At 47.9% G+C, this 21,012-nt stretch overlaps 1 protein-coding gene across 8 annotated transcripts in view; it reads left to right on the forward strand.

Annotated features, from left to right (window-relative positions):
* The window catches only part of Foxn3 (forkhead box N3), a 368,618-nt gene that overhangs the window by 264,867 nt on the left and 82,739 nt on the right, over window positions 1-21,012 (forward strand). For all 8 annotated transcript variants that reach the window (XM_052185268.1, XM_052185266.1, XM_052185264.1 and 5 more), the window contains one exon: window positions 7,433-7,497. In XM_052185268.1, the coding sequence (XP_052041228.1) occupies window positions 7,433-7,497 (65 nt within the window). The remainder of the gene's footprint in view (window positions 1-7,432; window positions 7,498-21,012) is intronic.

A 21,012-nucleotide genomic window follows, 5' to 3' on the forward strand; every position in this document is an offset into this window, starting at 1 on the left:
CATGTGTTGGTGTCCTGACAGTCTAGTACCTCAGAATATGACCTTGTTTGAAAATAAAGTCCTCGAAGATGTAATTAGCTGCAACAAGGTCCTGTTACAGCATGGAAGACCACTTATCCAATAGGATTGGCCTCCTTGCACTCGAGAGGTTTCAGACAGATGTAGGGAGTAGGGGGATATGAAAGCAGAGGTCAGGGTGACAGCCCTAGAACCCAGGGAGCACCCAGGGTTTCCACGTACCTGAGGCTAGCTGAAAAGACCGGGAAAGCAAGGGCCTGAGGGTTTTGAGCCTCAAGGTGGGAAGGAGTTTTAAAGAGATAATGCCCCAACAATGGAGACTTTATATAACCAGAGGCAAAGTCCTGTTACTTGAGAGGGTGGGAGGTGAAGAATGGGGAAGAGGGCTGGAGGTGGGCAGGTTCCCTTTTCTCCCTCTTTTTGAACTGCTCTCACAGAATTTCCCAAGCTCTGCAGTTCTTAAACAATAGAAATTTAATTCTGGAGCCTGAGAAAAGCCCAAGGTCAGGTTCCTCACCTGGGTCTCTTGAAGCGCGCAGTCTCGGGGTGTCCCAAATAGCGTGCTTCTATATGGTAGCAGTCTCTCGACGTGCTCATAGTTACAGAACAAGAGGGAACCATAAAGCCAGCCACTGATGGGGAGTATGAGATACACACACTCCCCCAAGCCCTGCCACAGTCTCAGATGTTACCTTTGGGTTTCTGGAAGTGAGGGTTCTTTTAGTACTTTCTGAAAGGATGTATCAAGTAGAAGGGACTGGCTACTAAGGGGCTAAAAAACCAAAATCGTTTGGCTACAGGCCTGTACATCGTAGCTCTCCGCCATTTCCCATCCCTTTGCCTAGTAGGACTTCAATATGGTGCGCCATCATCCACCCACATCCATCAGTCCATCTACCAGTCCATCATCCTTCCCAAAACTAATTGACAGTGGTGAGCAGGCCATCCACTATTGAAATAAATAAAACGAGACAGTGTGTCTGTCCCAGGCCACTGCCACTTGTCAGTTGCTTACAGGAATCCCAGGATGTAGCATATGAGTGCATGGGTGGGCTCTCTGTGGGGGTCTCCAGCGACCACACTTGCTTAGCTTCCAAAGCCACTCCACTGCTTTCTGTGATACATTTTGTCCCCAGAGAAGCTTGCCACTCTGGTGGTGTATTATGCTTTCTGGGGTCCCAGATGGTGGTTGCCTGGTCACTTCAGTGATTGCCTCCTGACAGTTGTCAACCTCCAAATACTGGCAAGCCCTGGGAGGTTCCCACCTGTCTGGTTTTAAGTTTCTTTGAAGGAGGAAGAGAAGGAGGAGTCTTTGAAGCTGTTTCTTTAGCTATTGATGTTTGTTTTAAAACAATTAGTTTAAAACTAAGGAACAGTTGCATTTGAAAGCTTTAAAAACATCCTTCAGGAAAACAGTAGGATGAGAAGCCCTTATCTGTCATGGGATACAGAAAAGAGCCGAATTCAGAGAGAGAGAGAGAGAGAGAGAGAGAGAGAGAGTCCCATGCTTAAGGAAGTGTTGGCATCAAGCCACAGCCGCCTCAAGTGTCGCAGTGTGTCCTTGAGTTTCTTGGAATTGGGACTACCGCGGGGACTTGTGCCTTCTGTAGACGCCTCTCTCTGACACCCTCGTTTCTTATGTGCTGCACACCACCAGTTGCCCCACAGATTACCAGCAGACAGTTGAGACTCGGGCAAGTTAAAAGACCTAAGATGTCAGAGGCTGCGTCTTACCCCATGCGCTGTCCAGGCCACCTCAGAGAGGAAGGACCAGCTGCTTTACACGCTCCCGTCTTACTGACCTTTCCTCCCCAGCTTGTGTTTCCATGACCTTACTTTCTTAAAGTCTGTTTTATTGTTTGATAATTCATACATGCATATAGTGTGTTTTGATTAAAGTTCCTCCCCATTCCCTCATCCTTCAGCTCCTCTCCTATACTCCTCCACTCTCCCAACTGTGTGTGTGTGTGTGTGTGTGTGTGTGTGTGTGTGTGTGTGTGTCTTTGACTTTGATCCCACTGAGCCTGCTTAACTTAATACTACCTGCATGTGCAGTGGTATAGGACTATCTACTGGAGCCTGAGGCCATGTCTCTGCAGCCCTTCAGCTAGGAGTGGGACTTCATGAGTCTGTCCCAAAGCCATACCGGATTTTGGCTGGCTTGGTCTCATATACACCACCACAGCAACTATGTCCACTACAGCTGTCAGTTCCCTCTGACTCTCACTGCCTTCCCAGCCACGTTTCTGCAAGGACCCTGGGGGCTCCTTTTTTTTATTATGAGAGGTTATGACAGTATGGAAGGAGTCCTGAGACTTGCAGAGATTTGCTTACACACCAAGTGATGATTCCCTGACAGTTGGGTTGATTTCTTACCCTAACTTCTATGTCTGTCTAGGCACTCCTAATGGCTACGTTACAATTTCAGAGGCCAGCTCTCCCAGGCTGTGTTAGGGGCTTGGGTAGGCTCCGCTTCTCTATTATCTTCCTGGTGATCGATCCACAGGTAGTTTAAAGGGATGAATTCCAACATAGTTTGTTCCTTGGTTTGACCTAACGTAATGCTTACACTGGTAAGACCCCATGTACTGCAATGGAAGAATTCAGTGTGTGTGTGTACTCTGCCTGTTTTATTCCTGGCCAAACATTTGATGGTGGATGTACAGATGCTGAAGATTCCTTCGCACACCCTTTCCAGGCCTACTGTAACAGGACTCACTGCCAGGCTGCTTCACGGGTAGTGAAGCTCAGGTGCTACCCAAGAGGACTGGACCAAACTGAGCCGCCTCTCCGTGTGCTCTGGGCCTTTGTGGTGGACAGCAAGGGAAGGTCAGAGAGCGTGAACTGGCCCTGTCTTCTTGTCCAGCATTCAAGGCTTCTGGTCAAGCAAGCACCTGTGCCAGATCCCCTCTGTCTCCCTCCACGCCATTTGGCACTTTCTCCCGAGCTCTCAATGTTATAACTCATGGTAAAACTCATGTAACATAGAGTATACCATTGCGCCCATTTTGAAGTGTGTCTCACTGTAGTGTGAAGGTCACTGGACTCATTGTGTAGCTAGTCTCCATAACCGTTCTCCTTGCAAAGCCAAAATTGCAACCATTAAAGATGCACCATACTGGCGCACGCCTGTAATCCCAGCACTCTGGGAGGCAGAGGCAGGCGGATTTCTGAGTTCGAGGCCAGCCTGGTCTACAGAGTGAGTTCCAGGACAGCCAGGGCTATACAGAGAAACCCTGTCTCAAAACAAAACAAAACAAAACAAAACAAAAAAAGATTGACCATCCACACCCTTGTCCCAGCCCTCGACAATGCCTTCCTGCCTCCATCTTTGAGTGATGGCTCTGGAGACCTCAGCACACCCTGGCAGTGTGCTCCTCTTTGCTGGCTTTAACCATTGAGCATTCCTTCACATTCCCTCCACATTGAAGCATCCCGTTCTTCGTGTGTTCATGCTTGGCATCTGGGACCTTAGAAAAACACAATTCTCTTAGTATTGGGCTCATAAAACGTCCAGACTGGTGAATACAAGATTTGGTATTCAGAACTGCGTGAGCTTCGGGCTTATAATATGTCCTTGTTTCACCACAATCGAAGCTCATGTGGATAGGGCCGACATCTGACAGACTGTGTCATGATTCCAAGAACTACCTCCGGGTAGTTGACTCCCAGCATCCTCTTGGGAGTGGAGAAAAGAGCACGAGGCCCAAGAGTGACTGAATACCGTGGGCCTCTGGGGGACATGTGGTGTGCTGTTGAGGAGAAACTGTGCCTCTCTAGGGTTTTGTTGGTTCAGCACCAGGCTCAGCATTCCATAGAGCAGTGGTCTGAAATGCCAGCTCAGAGACAGACTTTCTGGCGGGCAAGACCCTCTTAACCTGTTGGCCTGCGTCCTGTGTCGCTGAGTTGGTACCACTGAGAGTGCTGAAGGTCACTGTTAGCGTATTATTGAAATGAGACATTTGCTGTGAGGGCCTTGTATTGTTGCTGCTAATAGGAGCCCACTGTTTTTCACATATGGTTAGTCAGATTGCCTGTTCTTGCCAGGGACTTTGCCTAGGAGAGATTTCCTAACAAAAGACCTTCGGTGGGGAAGGATGGCTAAGAGTTCTGTGTGGGAAGGCAGGCAGAGCAAGCTGGGAGATGAACAGGAGGAGGCGGGCGCTCTGGCATCCCAGGGTGACTCCTGTACTGCAGCTAGCTCAGAGTCCCGTAACCTCCCAGGACTGCTCGCCTCTGGAGTGGGAAGGTGGTCTGTCTCCTGCCCGCCACACAGACCCAGAGGAAACTGTTGGGCTCAGTAGTTGACCACTTTGCTGTTCTAGTGATCAGCAGTGTGGAGACCCAGCTGGTGAGAGCCCACTCAGTTATGGGTCCTTCCTGGCTGTTTTGTATAGAAGTGACATTCACCAGCCGCTTGTATTTACAGGGCAAGGTTCAGGAGTCTGCTCTTAACCACGTGTCTACTACCCCTTCCCTCTGCTCTTGACTTGGAAAGGGGGACAGGAGGCACCCCCCCAAAAAACAGCACACCACTATGTTCTCAGAATGGTTGCAGTTAATACATATTTTTAAGTAATTTCATTTGGGTGTATTTTTAACTAGCTTTGAGTTCTGAAGGCCAGTCAGCCAGGGATGTCTCCAGCTGTAGGAGCACCAGTCAAGTTTGCTTTGCCAGCCTGTAGTGGAGCCTGTGCTATTAGCCTTCCCACAGGCATTACGTCTCTCTAGACGGCATCAGAGGAAAGGCTGGCAGGAAATTCTCAGAGGTCACAGATAGGAGTCTTATTAGGTTTTTTTCTTTTTCGTCTTCCCAGGCTTTTGTAGCACCAAACACAGTTCTCAATAGGCGCTTGATAAATCCTTAAATCCCTAACAGTCAGATAATATCGTTTTGAGAGAAAAATCTAAAAGGAGCCTGCGGAATATGGCACCTGGGAGCTGCAAAACTCTGCAGTCAGGGTTGGGGGATGCCCAGCTCACTTACCTGCTAGAAACACATGCACACGCATGTGCACGCTCTCTCTCTCTCTCTCTCTCTCTCTCTCTCTCTCTCTCTCTCTCTCTCTCTCTCACACACACACACACACACACACACACACACACACACACACCCCTACTCTCTGGGTACAGCAAGAGGCCATTGCCAGGCCAAACCTCCCTCTCCCACCTGAGGACAGACCAGAGGGACAGCAGAGCCCAGGGACCACAGAATACTGATGAGTGACTTAAGGTGTTAGAGGGGTGCTGTAGAAATCCTCCGGTAGATTCCTATCACACAGAATTTTCCTTATCTAAAACCACTGGGTTTATCTGACCTCAGCTCCCCACATTTGCTCCATCCTGGGTGTCTACTCGGTTTTCAGCCAAATCAAGGTCAGGATAAAAAGGAGATTTGGGTGGCAGTAAGCTGGATATTCAGGCTTCTGCAGTAATACTCAATTATTGAATTCTCCCGAAGCAGTGAACTCCTCTATATAATGAAGTCCTCAGTTTTTTAAATATCTTTATGAATCAGCGAGTTCGGCACTGGCAGCAGGCAGCTTGCCGTTTGCTGCTTTATTAGAAAGATAAGGTGGTAGGGCTCCGGGAACCTGCTAGGGTGGTAAAAGGCCAGCCTAAACATTTCAACACACCTTGTTCTTCCTGACTGAGCCTTTCAAAGGGCCACTAAATCCATAGGAAAGGAAGCACTTGGGAGAAATGTCAGCCTGCTATTGTTGTCCTGCAGCCCCGAGACCCCCATCACTGTCCTGGGTACCTCCTTGTCACCCAGAATCCTCACTTTCCAGGGCTGAGACTCTGGACTGCAGGGTCATGTTATTTCCAATCACTTTTAATATAGTGGATCCAAAGCAAAATAAACCAAAATGTGTGAGCATTCAAGTTCCTCCTCAGATCTGCAGGTCTGACTCAGACCTCCACAATAGAGCAGGCGCTGGGTTTCCAGTAAATGTAAGAGTTATATTTAACATGGTATCATATGTACAGTGTGTTGTGCTTATAGTAGTACTACATATAGATGTAGAAACCTTCACTTTAAATCTCCTTTGTTGCTAAAGAATGCTAAGGATCATGGGAACTGAGGCCAGGGATGCTGGTATAGTTGCTTCACTCAGGGTGTTCAAACCTATAATTCATTAAAGGTAAAAAAAAAAAAAAAAAAAAAGACACCCTGGCACATAGCAAGGCACATGACAGTGGAGTGCAGAAAACACGAGATGCCCGTGTTAGCAAGCACATTTGACATTAGCATGCTATTTAATAGCCTTTTTATGCAGTAGCGTTCTTCTCTTTTCTAACTCCTCCTCAATCATGTACTGTGTCCCTATAGCTGTGACAGTATTTGTACCTCTGGTAATGAAATTCCGGCAGCAGAAGGCACCCGCATACCCATGTCTTGTTAACAGCATTGCTGTCCTTTACAACCAGACTCCAGCTGACTTCTGAAGAGTTCTTGTGTTCATTCGTGTGTGTGTGTGTGTCTGTGTGTGTGTGTCTGTGTGTCTGTGTGTGTTGTGTCTGTGTCTGTCTGTCTGCCTGTCTCTCTGCTTGCCTGCCTACCTGCCTGATGTACTTACATATATCTCTTTGACCTATTTCAATTTGTTAAATGTTGAATCTGATTGATGCTACATCAACCAACATCATTTGCCACATACTATTTTGGTGAGAGTAATTTAAATTGCCTCTTGGGCTGGATGTGCTAATGTGAACCAGTGGGCTTTCTAACATTAATCTTAAGTGAGTCCTTGATTGAGGATAAACCCCCTTTCCACTTGGAGGGTTTTTTACTAAGATTGGGCAGCTATAAAGTTTTCCAAGGACTGTCTTAAGACAGTGAAAATGCTCTTCTAAGAATGCAGAGAGTGCCTTAGTGATAGATGGCCATCGCTCATGTTTTTGCCTCTGCTGTTGCTACAGTGTGGGCGGCAGTCCACCCATCCGCAGGGTGTTTTATGGGGTATGGAGTGCTACATTTTAAGCCAAGAAATTGAAAACAAGATGCAAAACAACAGACAAGGGAGGGCGGGAGAAGAGCAAGGTTCCATCTGTGTGAAGAGGATTTGTAAGAGAGCGGGCAAGAAAGGCCAGCTTTAGTGTAGAGCAGACAAGTTTCTGATGTGTAACTAGGAAGTGCCCGCGGCCCTGGCCAGTCACTAGGCACAGACATTCTGGGCTTCGTGGTGCCACCTAATCAAATCAGCACACCATACATCGCCTGTGGATGATCCGAGTGGCCAGGTGTGACCCCAGCCAAGGCCGTAAGACCTGATTGTTTTTGAAGCACACCTATGGAAGTGCTTCAGAGGCCACCACAGGTGAAGGTTGGAGGAGCCCCCAGGGGAAGGGCTGCTGGGGAGTGAGTGGGTCGCACTCTCAAAGCGTCATGCACTTCTGTGTTCTCTTGCAGCACGTCAGGCCCACCCATCTGGCCCGGCAGTACCTTCTTCAAGAGAAATGGAGCCCTTCTGCAAGGTAGGTGTCTAGGAGCGTTTTCTCCTGTTCCCTCACCTCCTTCCCTCCTTTGTGCGTTGTCAGCCAGGAGCGCTCCCTTCCGGTTAGCTGTAGCTGCTCTCTGGAGAGGCATGACTGTTGTACCCTGGGTCTGACCACCCACTTCTTCCTGCTCAAGTGTCTTGGCTGCTGTGAACTGAGAGTTTGAAACCAGGCCTCTGTCTCTAGACTTGCTCTGGTGGATCGGGGCGGTGTGACAGTTGGACTGTGACAGTAGAGCACACTGGCTGATAAAAGCAAGCTCTTAGTGTGACTGACACCTGAGGTACTTGAAGCTGGTTTGGAGGCTTTGACACGTTAGTCATCATGGAGATGCGTCTGTTGGCTGCAGTCTGTACCGATGCTCCTCGTGTGTCCCTAGAGTCATTGCTGGGGGACTCTGTTGACCGTGCTCCAATCTACCCTCAGCTGCCCGGTCTAGCTCCTCTCAAGGAATTCAAACTGTCTGTTACCCCTGCTTTTGCTGTTACCTTGCACCGCAGTGCCAGTGGTGAAGATCACATGGTTAAAACTGGCAGTGTGTGCCCAAGTCTTTTAGAAGTTACCTCTGGGTTGCCGCTGTTGGGGATGTCTGCTCTATGGGTAAACCGACCTTCAGATTTCAGGAGTTGGGTGTGAGAGGGAGGATCAGACCCTGAAAGCGTGTACTCAGGGGTATCCAAGAGCTTCAGGACTGCGCTGTTGTGGGTGAGGGATTTGATGCCTTTTGGCCTGCTGTTCAGCGTGTCTTGTAAAAGAATTCATGGAAGCGAGCCATGCGTATGAAGGAGACTTTACTCCTGTGCTTAAGACGAGACATCTGTCATCGGGTTTCTGGAGTAGTTCCAGCAATGGTGGCAGATGTGGGTCTTGTTTCAAGGGCTACCCAGTTTCATGCGTTTTAATAGTACATGAAATGTGGAGCAGGGGTGTTTCTGTGGTTTTCTTGTGCAGATAAAGTTGGGTAAATCCTCCTTTCATAGCCACCATGCATGCCCTACATGCCTTAAGAAAGGAGAAGGGGCCAGCACTAAGGGAGCAAGCGCTGATGGCGTCCATGCTTGGCCCTCCACCTTTGGCTTCTTTTTAGAATTGGGATTTTGTTTGCTTAGAGCTTTTCTGACAGGACTCAGTCTGTTCCGTTCTGTCAGGTAAGACACTCTGGGATGAGGATTTGGGTTTGTACCTATGACATGACACAACACCATGGAAAGAGTCGTTAATGCCTAAAGCCAGGTGAGCGTGGTGGGTTCCGTTTCATGGGTAGATGTGTCTTTTTCTTAGTTTATGATTTTAAAATTTCATAATTCCTCTACTACACTGGGAATTAACTAGTACAGGTTTCAGATGTACATGGGATCTATATTCAGTTGAGTATAACTTGTGCGTCTGTCTGTCATCTATAATATAGTATGTGTTTAAAAACCATAAAAAAGTCGGGCAGTGGTGGCGCACACCTGTAATCCCAGCAGTCTGGGAGGCAGAGGGAGGTGGATTTCTGAGTTCGAGGACAGCCTGGTTTACAGAGTGAGTTCCAGGACAGCCAGGGCTATACAGAGAAACTCTGTCTCAAACAAACAAACAAATAAAAAAAAATCATAAAATCTAAGTTTGGGGGTGTGGGCAGGGATGTGCTGGCATTGATTTTTGTGATGTGTTCATTATTTTGCCCTACCTGTCTAGAGTCTCTGAGACACCCCTCCTACCTGTCTAGAGTCTCTGACACCCCCTCTACCCTACCTGACTAGAGTCTCTGAGACCTTTCTACCTGTCTAGAGTCTCTGAGACCCTCTTTATCCTACCTATCTGGAGTCTCTGATACCCCCTTTGTCCTACCTGTTTTAGAGTCTCTGAGACCCCCCCCTCTATCCTATCTGTTTGGAGTCTCTGAGACCCCCCTGGTCCCTATCTGTCTGGAGTCTCTGAGACCCCTCTCTATCCTACCTGTCTGGAGAGACACCCCCTCCATCCTACCTATCTGGAGTCTCTGAGACCCTCCTCTGCCCTGAAAAGATCATTCTCGGGTTTTAAGGGTTCTCAAATGAACTTACGTTTTCCTTGGGGGCTTACAGGGCTGTCCGGTAGTTGTGAATGCCCACAGTCAGCTTTCTACCCTAAGATCCAGGGGTGCAAAGAGGGGGCCGCCCCTCCACACCTGTCAGAAGCTCACGTTAGAGTCATGTCTAATCCAAGCCTACCTTCTCAGCGCTGTCCTCCCTACCCTCGTCTTCCCTCTGACAAGTGGAAGGAATCCAGGCTCAGGGATAGGATGATGAGCGGCCGGCATGGGGTAGGGGATAGGATGCAGGAACCGAAGACAGGCAGCTGGGCTATGTGGGAAGACAGGCTTACTTTTTGGTGGGAGTTTGAAGAAGAGAGACATCACTTCCAAGGGGAACTGACACTTGAGTAAGGACTCAAAACAGAAGGAGGTGGTGTGTGTGTGTGTGTGTGGTGTGTATGTGGGAGGGGGTGGGGGTTGTTTATATGTATTTGTAATTCATAGATGTGGCATTGCCAGAGAGGAAACCCACAACAGCCCATGTCATCCCAGAGGACAAAACAATGGGGCCATGGTGCTGGGCACATGAACATGTCCGGACATGTGGAACATGTTGGGACATGGCAAGTGTTCTTGACCATTTCCAAATAAACCACTGAAAGTGGAAAATAGTATGTACCTAAGTCTTCACCTACTACACCATGTGCTTAACAACTCAAATCACCATAAAGTGTCAGTGGCTTGTCCTTGTTAGCATGTGGCTGATGGCATTTGCACCCTGTCATTACTGCCCAGTGTCATAAGAAGGCCCTATACCCCTCGCCTAGGAAGGATCAGTACCAAAGACAGTTTCTCAGGCTGCCTCAAACTTGCTATGCAATAAAGGATAACCTTCAACTTCCAGTCCTTCTAGGACTGCAGGTGTGCATCACCATGCCCGGCTCTCCAAGGATAGTTCCCCCTGAGGGCATAAGGCTTTCCACCATCATGATAGTTGAAAAACACGAAACCCAAAACCAAACTCAAATAAGGGTATCCTGTATCGTGATGTTCTAATCCCATGGAAGTGAGACTCTGAACTGGTGCCGTCACCAGTGATCAAGTACAGCAGGGGGGCGCCTTGTGTCATCTTAAGCTTGTTGGCTTTGTGAGCTGAATGGCACCTTGGGATTTTCTAGCCTAAATCAAACCCCTAGGAAGGGTTAGCCGGAAGTGCTCAGGTCTTGCTCGGACCTCAAAGGTGGCACCATCCACTGGTTCAAAATCAGGGGCAGGCTGGGCTGTTGCATCGCCTTGGCTGGAGGATGGGGGGGTGGGGTGGAGATTTGCTGTGGATTACGTCAGGCAGAGCTACTTCATGTAATTGGTCACTTTGTCAATTCCCAGTGTTTATTCTGAACACCATGGAGGCTGTGAGAAGCCATCTCAGTATTCTAGCAGTTCCAACGAACTAGAGAGCCCTTTAGTTTTTGTACAATAGAAACCAAACAGAGCCTCACAAGGGGACAAGCCCGTTGTCTAACAAGGGACCCGGGCATCTGAACACAAGTGGGAGTTATTCAGAGGCTTGCAGGAGTGGCCAGCTGACAGGTGTCTCCAACGGACCCCGCGGCTTTGAGTTTTGGTGTTCGCCTGTGTGTTTCAGTGTTTTTTATATATAAAATATGCTTAATGATGTCTTATTTTCTTAATGAAAGAATGAAGTTCTTTAAGGATTTTCCTTCCCACCTCCAACCGTTACAAAGTTAGATTTAGGTTATTTCCTTTAAAGGTCACTGTGGCTTGAATAATTTTCATGAGTCTGTATCTCGTAATTAAAGAGATATTTCTCACCCTGGTCTGCCCCTTCATCTGGCTTCTGATAGTTTTCACCCTAAAAGGACAGAAGACATGCCCCACCCCCATCACCCTTAGCCTCCTGCCTTCTGCCGGCTGGGCCTCACCTTCCCTGATGCTCTTTCTAGCTATCCTTCATAGGCCTATTGGCCCCTGAACTTGCCAGCGTTTGTTCAGTGAGAAGCAACTCCTGCCTCCATCCATGCCAAGCTACACCTCCATTTCTGTGTGAGGCTGGAGCTGTCCAAGAGCTGCTCAGTCCAGCTTGTGGTCAGACCTAGGGGATGGCCCGGAGCCAGCTGCTAACAGCACTGACAGGAACTCCCTCTCAGACCTCCCCCATCAACAGCCTGACACCTGACACCCTGCCTCCTCTGGTTTTCCCTCACCTTCCTTCCCCTTCACTCTAGCTAGCATTGGGCTACTGTTATTATTACTACCAACTATTATCAAAAGAAGTCGTTACCAAGTCTGTGTTCCTAGCATGCAGTGAGTGGATCAAAGCATCCTATCACACCCAACAGGTTTTTCTTTCTTGGCTGCTGACAGCCCACAGGATAAACTAATGAAATGGAAAGAAATCCTTAGAGACATTTTTGGTGCACAGAGCAGGATTAAGCCTCCACAAGCCAACAGCAGTCGGGAGGGGCAGGGGAGACCCATGTCGGTGCTGTTCGTGCACACGTGCATGCGCCATTGGGAAACCATTCATGAAGATGATTGCTCTGGGATTTTCCATGTACTGGGCAGGCTTCCTGCAGGGACTGTTCCCACCTGCCCTCTGAACCCTCTGCCTTTGTGGCCCCGCCATGTCTTTCACTGATGATAGATGAGGGAGTTCCCACTTGCTTTTATTTCATGTCATAGAAGGCTCGAGGGTGATACTCAGAAAACTCCGGTTTTGAGTCAGATCCCCAAGCCCTGGTCCTCAGTAAACTCCATGACTATAGTCAAGATGCATGGGAAACCCAAGCGCGCGTTCTCTCTCTCTCTCTCTCTCTCTCTCTCTCTCTCTCTCTCTCTCTCTCTCTCTCTCTCTCCAGTGTAAATTGAGGAATGTCCCTCTGGGTCAGTTTCCTCCTTGAATTCCATCCCTGATCCTTTCTAGCAATTTTCCTAAAAATCAAAATCAACAGGGAAAGAAGTGTCACCTTTATCTGTCTTTGGTGGGCAGAATGACTGGATAACCCGATATCAACCGTGATCGTTCTCAACGTTCTCCTTGAAGTTTGTCATGAAGTATTATATATAGATTCAGACAGCCTAGACAGAACTCTTGGCTTCCTAAGCAAGTGGCTTAACCCTTGTAATAGTCTGGCTTCTCTTACTATAGCAAGACAGCTGAAGAAAGATAAATCATAAAGAAATGAGGTTGTTCCCAGTCTGAAAGTGTAAGGCATAGAGACCCAGCTCTTGTCATTCTCCGACAAGGGCTTCATGACCCCGGCATCACTCACAGTGATAAGAACACACAAACACGAGGTCACATGGTAAGACAGGAAGCCAGAAAAAGATGTATTTCATTTTTTAAATTTTTTTATTTTAGGTGTATGGTTGTTTTGCCTGCATGTATACCACTCTGTGTACCACCTGGGTACAGTGCCCACTGAGGTCAGGAGAGGGCATGCCCTGGAACTGGAGTGTGAACAGCCACGTAGGTGCCAGGAACCAAACCCAGGTGACCTGCAGGAACAACCAGTGCTTGACTGTCACACCACCACTGCCACGCCACCATTGCCATCCCCGAGGGACCTGTTGTTGTGTTCATTTTTTGGCAATACTCTTTCCTGTGATTTTCCTCCTCATGACCCGCATTCTTGGCAATTGTCATTAGTGATCTAAGCACCTACTTGTCTCCTCTATCTCCCAGGGTTCGCTCACAGAGAAACACCACAAAGTCTTCTCAGGAGCATCCTTCTCTGTTTCCAATCCTAGCGTCGCTCCTCCGTTATCTCTTTGCTGATACTAGCAGGATTTGGGGTCCACTCTTTGGCACTCGGTTCTGGAATTCAAGGGCCCATACCTCAGGTTTTGTTGAGTTTTCTGAGACCCTCCCCCACCCATCCCTGTCACATGTGGCAGCCCGCCCTGGGCTTTCTGGCGTCTTTCTTCCCTTCCACAAGCTGACTCTTTTGTCCACTGTGCAAAGGAGAATGTTCACCTCTTGCATAAATCTGCTTATTGCCCCCAGGCACACCCATTAGAAAGCCTCAGCCCTTACAGAAAGGGGGCAGCCCCTCTCCACATTTGCCCTCAGATACTCTCTGCCTTCTGTTCTCCTTGGCCCAGGATAGACTCTGAGTCTTCTTGGCATTGTTTGTCTTTTTGTCCTGCAGTGAGGAAAGATTTTTATGGAGCCGCAGTAATTGTCAGCTTGCTGCTCTGTTTACAGAGGTGAAGTTAAAGGAGAGATCTTGGGCTCCTCTCATCTTTCTTTGTGTGTTTTGGAACATGCTTTTATGCTCATTAAAAAATAACAAGGAAGTACGATTTCCAAAGAGGCCGTGAGTTCATTTTGATCTTTGCTGGTCCAGTTACTTACTTATTTTGGAATGAAGGGTCTTATGTAGGTTCTAGCAAGTCAGCTTCAGACTTGCAATGTCCATTTACCTTTCAAGTACTGGGAATACAGGTGTGTGTTAGCATGTTCAGTTGCTGTGGTGATGGGGACTGAAGGCTTTGTGCATGCTAGGCAAGAGCTCAGCTGCACCCCCAACTGTCCAAACTTCCCACGTGTCAGTCGGCTGCCAGGCAACCGAAGGCACCTCCAGTTACATGTTCCGCATTTCCCCGCTAGACCCTAACTTTAGCTAAGCTCCAGACCCTTGTCTCTAGTACTTAAAGTCTCATATGGCTCTCTGAGAAAGCAGCCCTGTGAGCAGACTGCTGAGGAGGACATTATGGCCAGCAAGGCCAAGGACAGGAAATTGAAAAAATTTACCAGAGACTTCCTCAAGAGTCAAGGCATCTGTTCCCCCTCCCCCCCACCATGTGTGTGTGTGTGTGTGTGTGTGTGTGTGTGTGTGTGTGCGCGCGCGCGCGCGCGCTGCTCACATGCCCCACCTGCTTGTAGGTATGCCCATGCTATGGTCCAAGTGTTGAGGGCAGAAGACATCCTCCAGTCTTAGAACTTAGTCTTGTGCCTTTTTTGAGACATGGTCTTTTCACATAAGTACTTCAAGCTAACTGACTGGGGAGCTGCCAGGCATCCTCCTGCCTCTGCTTTTTTGCTCCAGTAGGAGCCTGCAGTGGACTCCTGGGGTCTGAATTCAGGTTCTCACACTTGCACAGAAAATTACATTACCTATGGAGCTGATCCCCTAACACACACTTCATGATTGCTAAAGATTGGATGGAGAAAAGAAAGTCCTGGAATTAGCCACTGAAAGCTTAATACAGAGAATAGCCCCACTGCTCAGCACCACTGCTGAGCTTACTTGATGTGATTTTTTTTATGGATGTAACTTTAGAATAAATTCATCAATAGGAATGTTTCCTTGCAGGTTGCATAGTGTTTAGGAATGTTTCTGTGATCTATTAAATTATACCCATAACAAGACTGAGATGTAGAAAAATGTAGAAATGAAGCAGCCTTGGATCTTGCCATGTGTAGCTTGTGTTTATCAAAGAGCCCAGGCTTTAAGGGCAATTAGAAAGGAAAAGCTATTCCCCTTGAAGCTCTGTGGAACTGCTGGGGTGGAGGTCTAGAAATATTTTTATAAAATTACTGAAAGACTTAAGGATAATGAAGCTTTTAGGATGTATTCTGAGCAAGCTGGTCACATGATGGCTTCAGATGTGGACTTAAAATGAACCCCTATAAACTTCTGAGGCCAAGTTTATATTCTTTCTGCTCACTGTAGGTTTCTTCCTTCCAAGCCCTTGCCAAGAGGCAGGCCTTAGGGTTTCGTATCAGTGCCATCATGCACACAGTTGGGAAGTGTGCCTACGTTCATGTGCACATGTCTATAGCCCAGGTTCTTAAGTGGAATGGCCTTATAGAGACTGTAACTCTCAGTGGCCCTTGGAATGGCCTTACAGAGATCGCTACTCCCAGTGGCCCTTGCAGCCTGTAGAAGAAATTCAGTCTCTCCATAGAGTTTGCATCCACCCAGCTCTCTTCCAGCACGCAATAGAGAGTAGATCTCAGGTCTCAAAGCAGGTGTCCTGAGTTCATGCCCTGCACTTCTACAAAATGAAGATGCCAAAGTCTTGCCAGATTACCGTAATTAAGAGGAGGATTAACAATGGTGTGTGTAGCATCCCTGGTGCTTATTAGGTGCTCTGGATGCAGGTGCTCCAGATGCAGGTGCATGTGATCCTGACCTTACCCTAGAGGATGCAGTGAGACTGGGAGGGCAGAAATGGAACTCTGGGATGACCCCTCCCCCACACGAACCACGTGCCCTCAAGCAGCTCATCTGATTGGCACAAGCCTCTGCTCTCTGCCCAGTCCAATAAGCAAGAGTTCCAACTTCATGAACTTGGTGAGAATTAAAAAGCAGTGTGTGCAGAGCATTCATTGTGTGCACAGTGGCATCTGTGCAGACTCCCGCAGCTTCATGTGCCTTCGCCCTCAAGCAACAACAAGTAACAGCAGCAACAACAAACATTCTCCCCAGCATCCATCTCGACCATAGAGATGCCTTTAGGGGTATTTAAGGCCCTTCTCAGTCTCTGGTGTATTGAGGCTGAGAGACTCAGGATCTCCTCCCGAGAGCATCCCATGCAGTTCTTGACAAGCTTGAATGACTGTGGTGCCACAGAAATGTAGCAGAAGGAAGGTTCCGCTGGGCTGAAGATTCACCAAGGTCACTCACGAGGCTCAGTTTCAGTAAACAGGGATGTTGAACGGTGGGAAGCGACTGCCAGCAACGGATGTGGTGGTAAGGATCCTAGGCCATCCTTGAAGAGGGGTCCCAGTGAGCCTGGCCCCTCCCCAGCAGATAAAACACCATGCATCACCGAGTGCTTCTTAGCCTGTAGAGTGTTTTTATTGGGGGCGTGGGGGTTGGGCCTCGTTACCCATTCAGGCTGGACTGAAACTTCTAGCCCTCCTCCCTAACCTCTCAAGCTCTGGTTTCCCGATGTGTGCCATTGTCGAGATCAAGCTCCAAGTTTCCCAGGTGTGCGCAGGTGATCTGATTCTAATTGGACACCAATTACAGGCATGAATTAGAAGCATTGTCTCTGCTGTGGTGACATTTGCAACAAGACTGTGACAACGTCTTAATAAAAACCAAAATGTAAGACGTGTACAAAGAACAGCTCTGTGTCAGGTCTGTCTTGTTCTCAAACCCTGCGCTTCAGCCTTTTACTTCGCACAGGATGGGAATGAATTGATCCTTGGTGGTGTTCCCGTCGTCGTCGTCGTAGGCCATGTCAACTGGTTCACAGGCCTACAGTCTACCATAGGATCAGGGCTCATTTCCCATCTGGTAGGACCACTGTGGGCGCCTGAGTCCTACATCAGTTTCTGATGGGCACTCAGGCCTTGATAACAGGTTGAGGGTTACCATGTGGCCCAGGCCAGGCCAGGGTTGCACTGTGCTTTTTATTTTGGGGGCGGGGTGGGGGGATGTTAGAAGCTGTCATCAGCTAACTATCCTGCCATCCCCTACACCCTAGTTTAGAACTCAGTCTAAATAGTCTGAGATAAGGAGCTGTTCTATCTGTTCCTGCTTAGACGAGGTTTTACCTAGGCCAGTGGGAAGTAAGTTTCTCTTGTATTCAGCCAAAGGTCCTGACCAATCTGGCTCTAAAGAAACAGTATCAGTTAAACTAATACATATATGGCTGATGACTTCTGTGTGTCACGGAGTTGCAGTTCTCTTGTAGAGGCCTCTGGTGTTTCCATTGTCTGGTGTTTTTTGAGTATAAGGTGCCCTTTCTAGGATGGCAGCTTAAGCCGGCAATACTAGGACCCCTGTCTTTAATGAGCTTTAATATCCATGCACCCAGTTACACACACCCAGTTACAGCCACAGCGCACTGGTTTGCACACTCAGTTGCTTCAGAAGTGGGCAGTGTCTACCTGCTCTCACAGGTGGGGCAAAATAAGCACAAATGAAGTATTTGGCCAAAGCAAATTGTGTACGCAAGTAAATGAATATGTCGCTGCAAATTGTGTGTGTGTGTAAATGGTGAGGTGGCTGCAGGTGTACTCCGGTACATCCATGCTCATGTGTGTATATTATGTGTGTATGTTTTGAATGATTGCCAAGTTCAAGTCTGTGACGTAGAGGCTATTTTCAGCAGTCCCTGTTCTCTTCAGGTCCATTGACTCCCGTGTCTGACAAATGCAATTTGTAGTTAGATGGCCTGTGTAGAGGAGAATTATAGCCACCCTCTCTGTGGCTCCCAACCCCTGGCAGACAAGTGTATGAGACGGAACACATCTTTCATTTAGCATCTTTTCTTCCCCTTATTGCCATTTCAATTCATCGAGAACAGTTTTGAATCTTATTAGAGGAGTCTTAATTTAAAAATTATGTTGGGATCTAGCCGGTGAAATTGAAGAGGCAATGCCTTTGGTTCTGAACTGAGTTTTCATTACTCAGTTACTCTTCAAATTATACTGATTTCGGGTATGATTTTTTTTTCCTAAATAGATTGGGTGGCCCAAAGGCTGTCTAGACTAATGGTTATCTGTAGCTCCATTGCCCTCTCATCCACCTGACCCCAAGGACGCCTCATCTCTACCTGCTTTATGCCTGTCTAGAGTCTCACCCCACCTCCTGTTCTTTCCCTCCTCAGTCCCAGCCGTAGCCCTGGCAGCCTCTGTAGCCACACGATGCTGCTCACCGTGGTACAGCCATGCCCTGCATGAATTCCCCAGCATCCCCTATTACTCCCACCCTGGGACCACACCACTCCTTGGTCCCTTGATCTGAAGTGTCCTGGAACAGTCCACTGTCCTTTCCTCTGCTCAGCTTCCTTCCTGTAAGGGGTGGCATCAGCTTGGTGAAGGCTGGTGATGTTATCCATCCTAGTCCATGACTTTCCATAGCTTTCCAAGACGCACACGCTCCACTCACTTCCTAATTCACACATGTGTGATGCTGTGGTCCCAGTATTTAGTAGGGGCTCCTTCACTTTGTGAGGTTGGCTAAATGTAACATAAAACAGCAAAATAAACCGTTGTTGCCAGTAGCTTGCTTGGAATCATCGAGTGCTATCGTAATTGAAATGTACACTATTGCACCTCATACCCGGCTCCTTGGGAGGATGAGTTTAGAAAATGTAGAGACAGGAGCCTCTGCTAAGCCTTGCTTGATTTTTCGTTTCCTCTTCAGAACCCACAGAGGTCTCTTGTCCATTCATATCTCTTTCCAGCTGGACTGTAATCTATTTGAGGCCAGAGGGTTTCTTATCTCTGGCCCTGGTACCTCCCAGGGAACTCTGCTTAGAAAAGAAATCAACAAATATTTGTGAAAGCTGTGTGCGGACTGCTCTGTTGGGACTGGCTTGTGTGTGGCCCGTCTCCATCCGTGATGAAGGCAGTTCCCAATAGGACTGAACTTGGACATAGAGCCTTTACCAAGGTGATTAAGATTCAGGGAGAGCAAAGGTGGAGACTCCCTCCGGTAGGACTAGTGTCTTTATAAAAAGAGAAAGAGACAACAGGAACATCTCTGCATGGCAGAGGAGGGCACAAGACATTGATCAACTGCAAGCTAAGGAAAGGCCTCTGGAGAAACCAAACCTGCTGGCCTCTTGAACTTGGACGTCCAGTCTCTAGATCTGTGTGCAACTGAGTCCCTGTTGTTTGCACCACCACATGTGTTGTGGCAGTAAAGGCTAGTTAATGCAGTCACCAGCTGTCCACTTACCTTGTTCTGTAAGATTGGAAGGCTAAGAATAAAATTCAGTGGCTAAAGGGAATTTGGAGAAGATCTGTAGCTTCCTGTTTAATGTTAATCCTCAGTAATGGACAGCTGAATCCTAGCCCTCATCTCTCATGTGCCACCCTCAAGCAGGCAACATGTCCCAGGCTAGTAGCCCCATCCACTGCCACACGCAAGGCAGAGTGAATGTTATCTTTTTCTAAGATTCTTGGCCCCTGGGAAATTATCTTAGCCTGACCAATGCTGTATGACCTTGATGGTTCTGTATTCTCATAAATAATAGCAATTACCAGAAGGGGACAAAGCTAGAGGAGTCTGCATGCTGGCCTTAGACCTTTTGCTGACTAGCTGTGTTTACTTGCATATGTAACCTGACCTTTGGGTGCCCATGGCTGTGTTTCTTAAAATAATCTGTGTTGCTGTAATGGGCAGTTACTTTTTCCCTTCTCGGAAACTGACCCAGCCTTGCAAATGGAAAGCCTTCTTCCCCAACTCAAGCATTCATCTATGATCCTCTAGGTAATGTCTTGGTCAAACCAGCCCCTCCCATCTTAACCACTGAGCCATCTCGGGCTGGAGATACATACATACATACACATATATATATATCTTTGCGATTGAACCTAGGGCCTCATGCATACTTAGTTTATACTTTACTCCTGACACACACACACACACACACACAACCCTGTTGTTATATGCATGTATCTGTGTATATAGTCCTGTGTGAGTGTGTGCAGGTACGCATCTATGCATTTCTTGACACAGGTTCTGGAGGTGAAACTCTGGTTTTTGTGCTTGCACGTCCGATTACAAGACTGATCCATCTCTCCAGACCCTGCAATACAGTTTTAAAGTGTGCTTGTGAACGCAAAGGCTGTGGCCTGCACTGCAAACTCAAGCAGTTATTTGGAAAACCCAGTATTTTAATAGGTAGCTTCTATCGCAGACTCTAAGGACCTTTGATAGAGGTGCCCTCAGGTGAGTGTCACCTTGTACACAGTAACCAGATGGCCGCTGTTGTCATTACCTGTTGTGGATTCCGATGTCCCCCATTGTCTCCAGCATTTGAATGCTTGGTACCAGTTAGTGGCACAGTATGGAGAGGCTTAGGAGGTGTGTCCTTGTTGGAGAAGGTATGTCAGTGGAGGCAGGCTTTGAGGGTTTAAAAATACATACTTTTTTGAGTTCACTCTGCTCTGTGCTTGTAGTTTAAGACGTGAGCCCTCAACTTCTGCTCCAGTCACCATGCCTGCCTGCTTCTTACTGTAGTAGTAGTAATAGACTCCAATTGGAACTATAAGCCCAATAAATCCCTCCTTGGGTACATTTCCCTGATCATGGTATTTGATACAGCAATAAACAAGTAACTAATATGCCATCATTGTTGGGAATTATTGTACCATTCACAGGAGGGGGGAGGAAGAGAAGTCTTGGATGTGTTTGGTTTGATGTCCATACCTGCATGGCATTCTGTTGAGGGAGAGCCTTCCTTCCATTGGGTTGATGAGCCCTGCTCTCCTCATGGTGTAATGGTCTTTGTTTGCTGAAACTGAGTAGGGCATACACAGCCAGTCCCTGTGGGTGGAGGCTCGTGGGGACCCCTTGTCTTGTGAGCTCATTGGTTCTCTCATTGCTTTGGCTTGCTGTTTCCCATAGCCAGGGATGATGTGGAAAGACAAGCCAGGGTCTGGCTATCCTTGGAGAGCAAGGCAGTGTCTGGAGAGATGGGAGCTTGGTCCTCTGGGAGCTGGCAGCCTTGTTTATTCCTGGGATCCAGGAGGATGCTCGGGGCAGTTTCCCTGAGCTGGA

This window comes from Apodemus sylvaticus, chromosome 6 (assembly GCF_947179515.1).
Source record: "Apodemus sylvaticus chromosome 6, mApoSyl1.1, whole genome shotgun sequence".
Classification (NCBI taxonomy): domain Eukaryota; kingdom Metazoa; phylum Chordata; class Mammalia; order Rodentia; family Muridae; genus Apodemus; species Apodemus sylvaticus.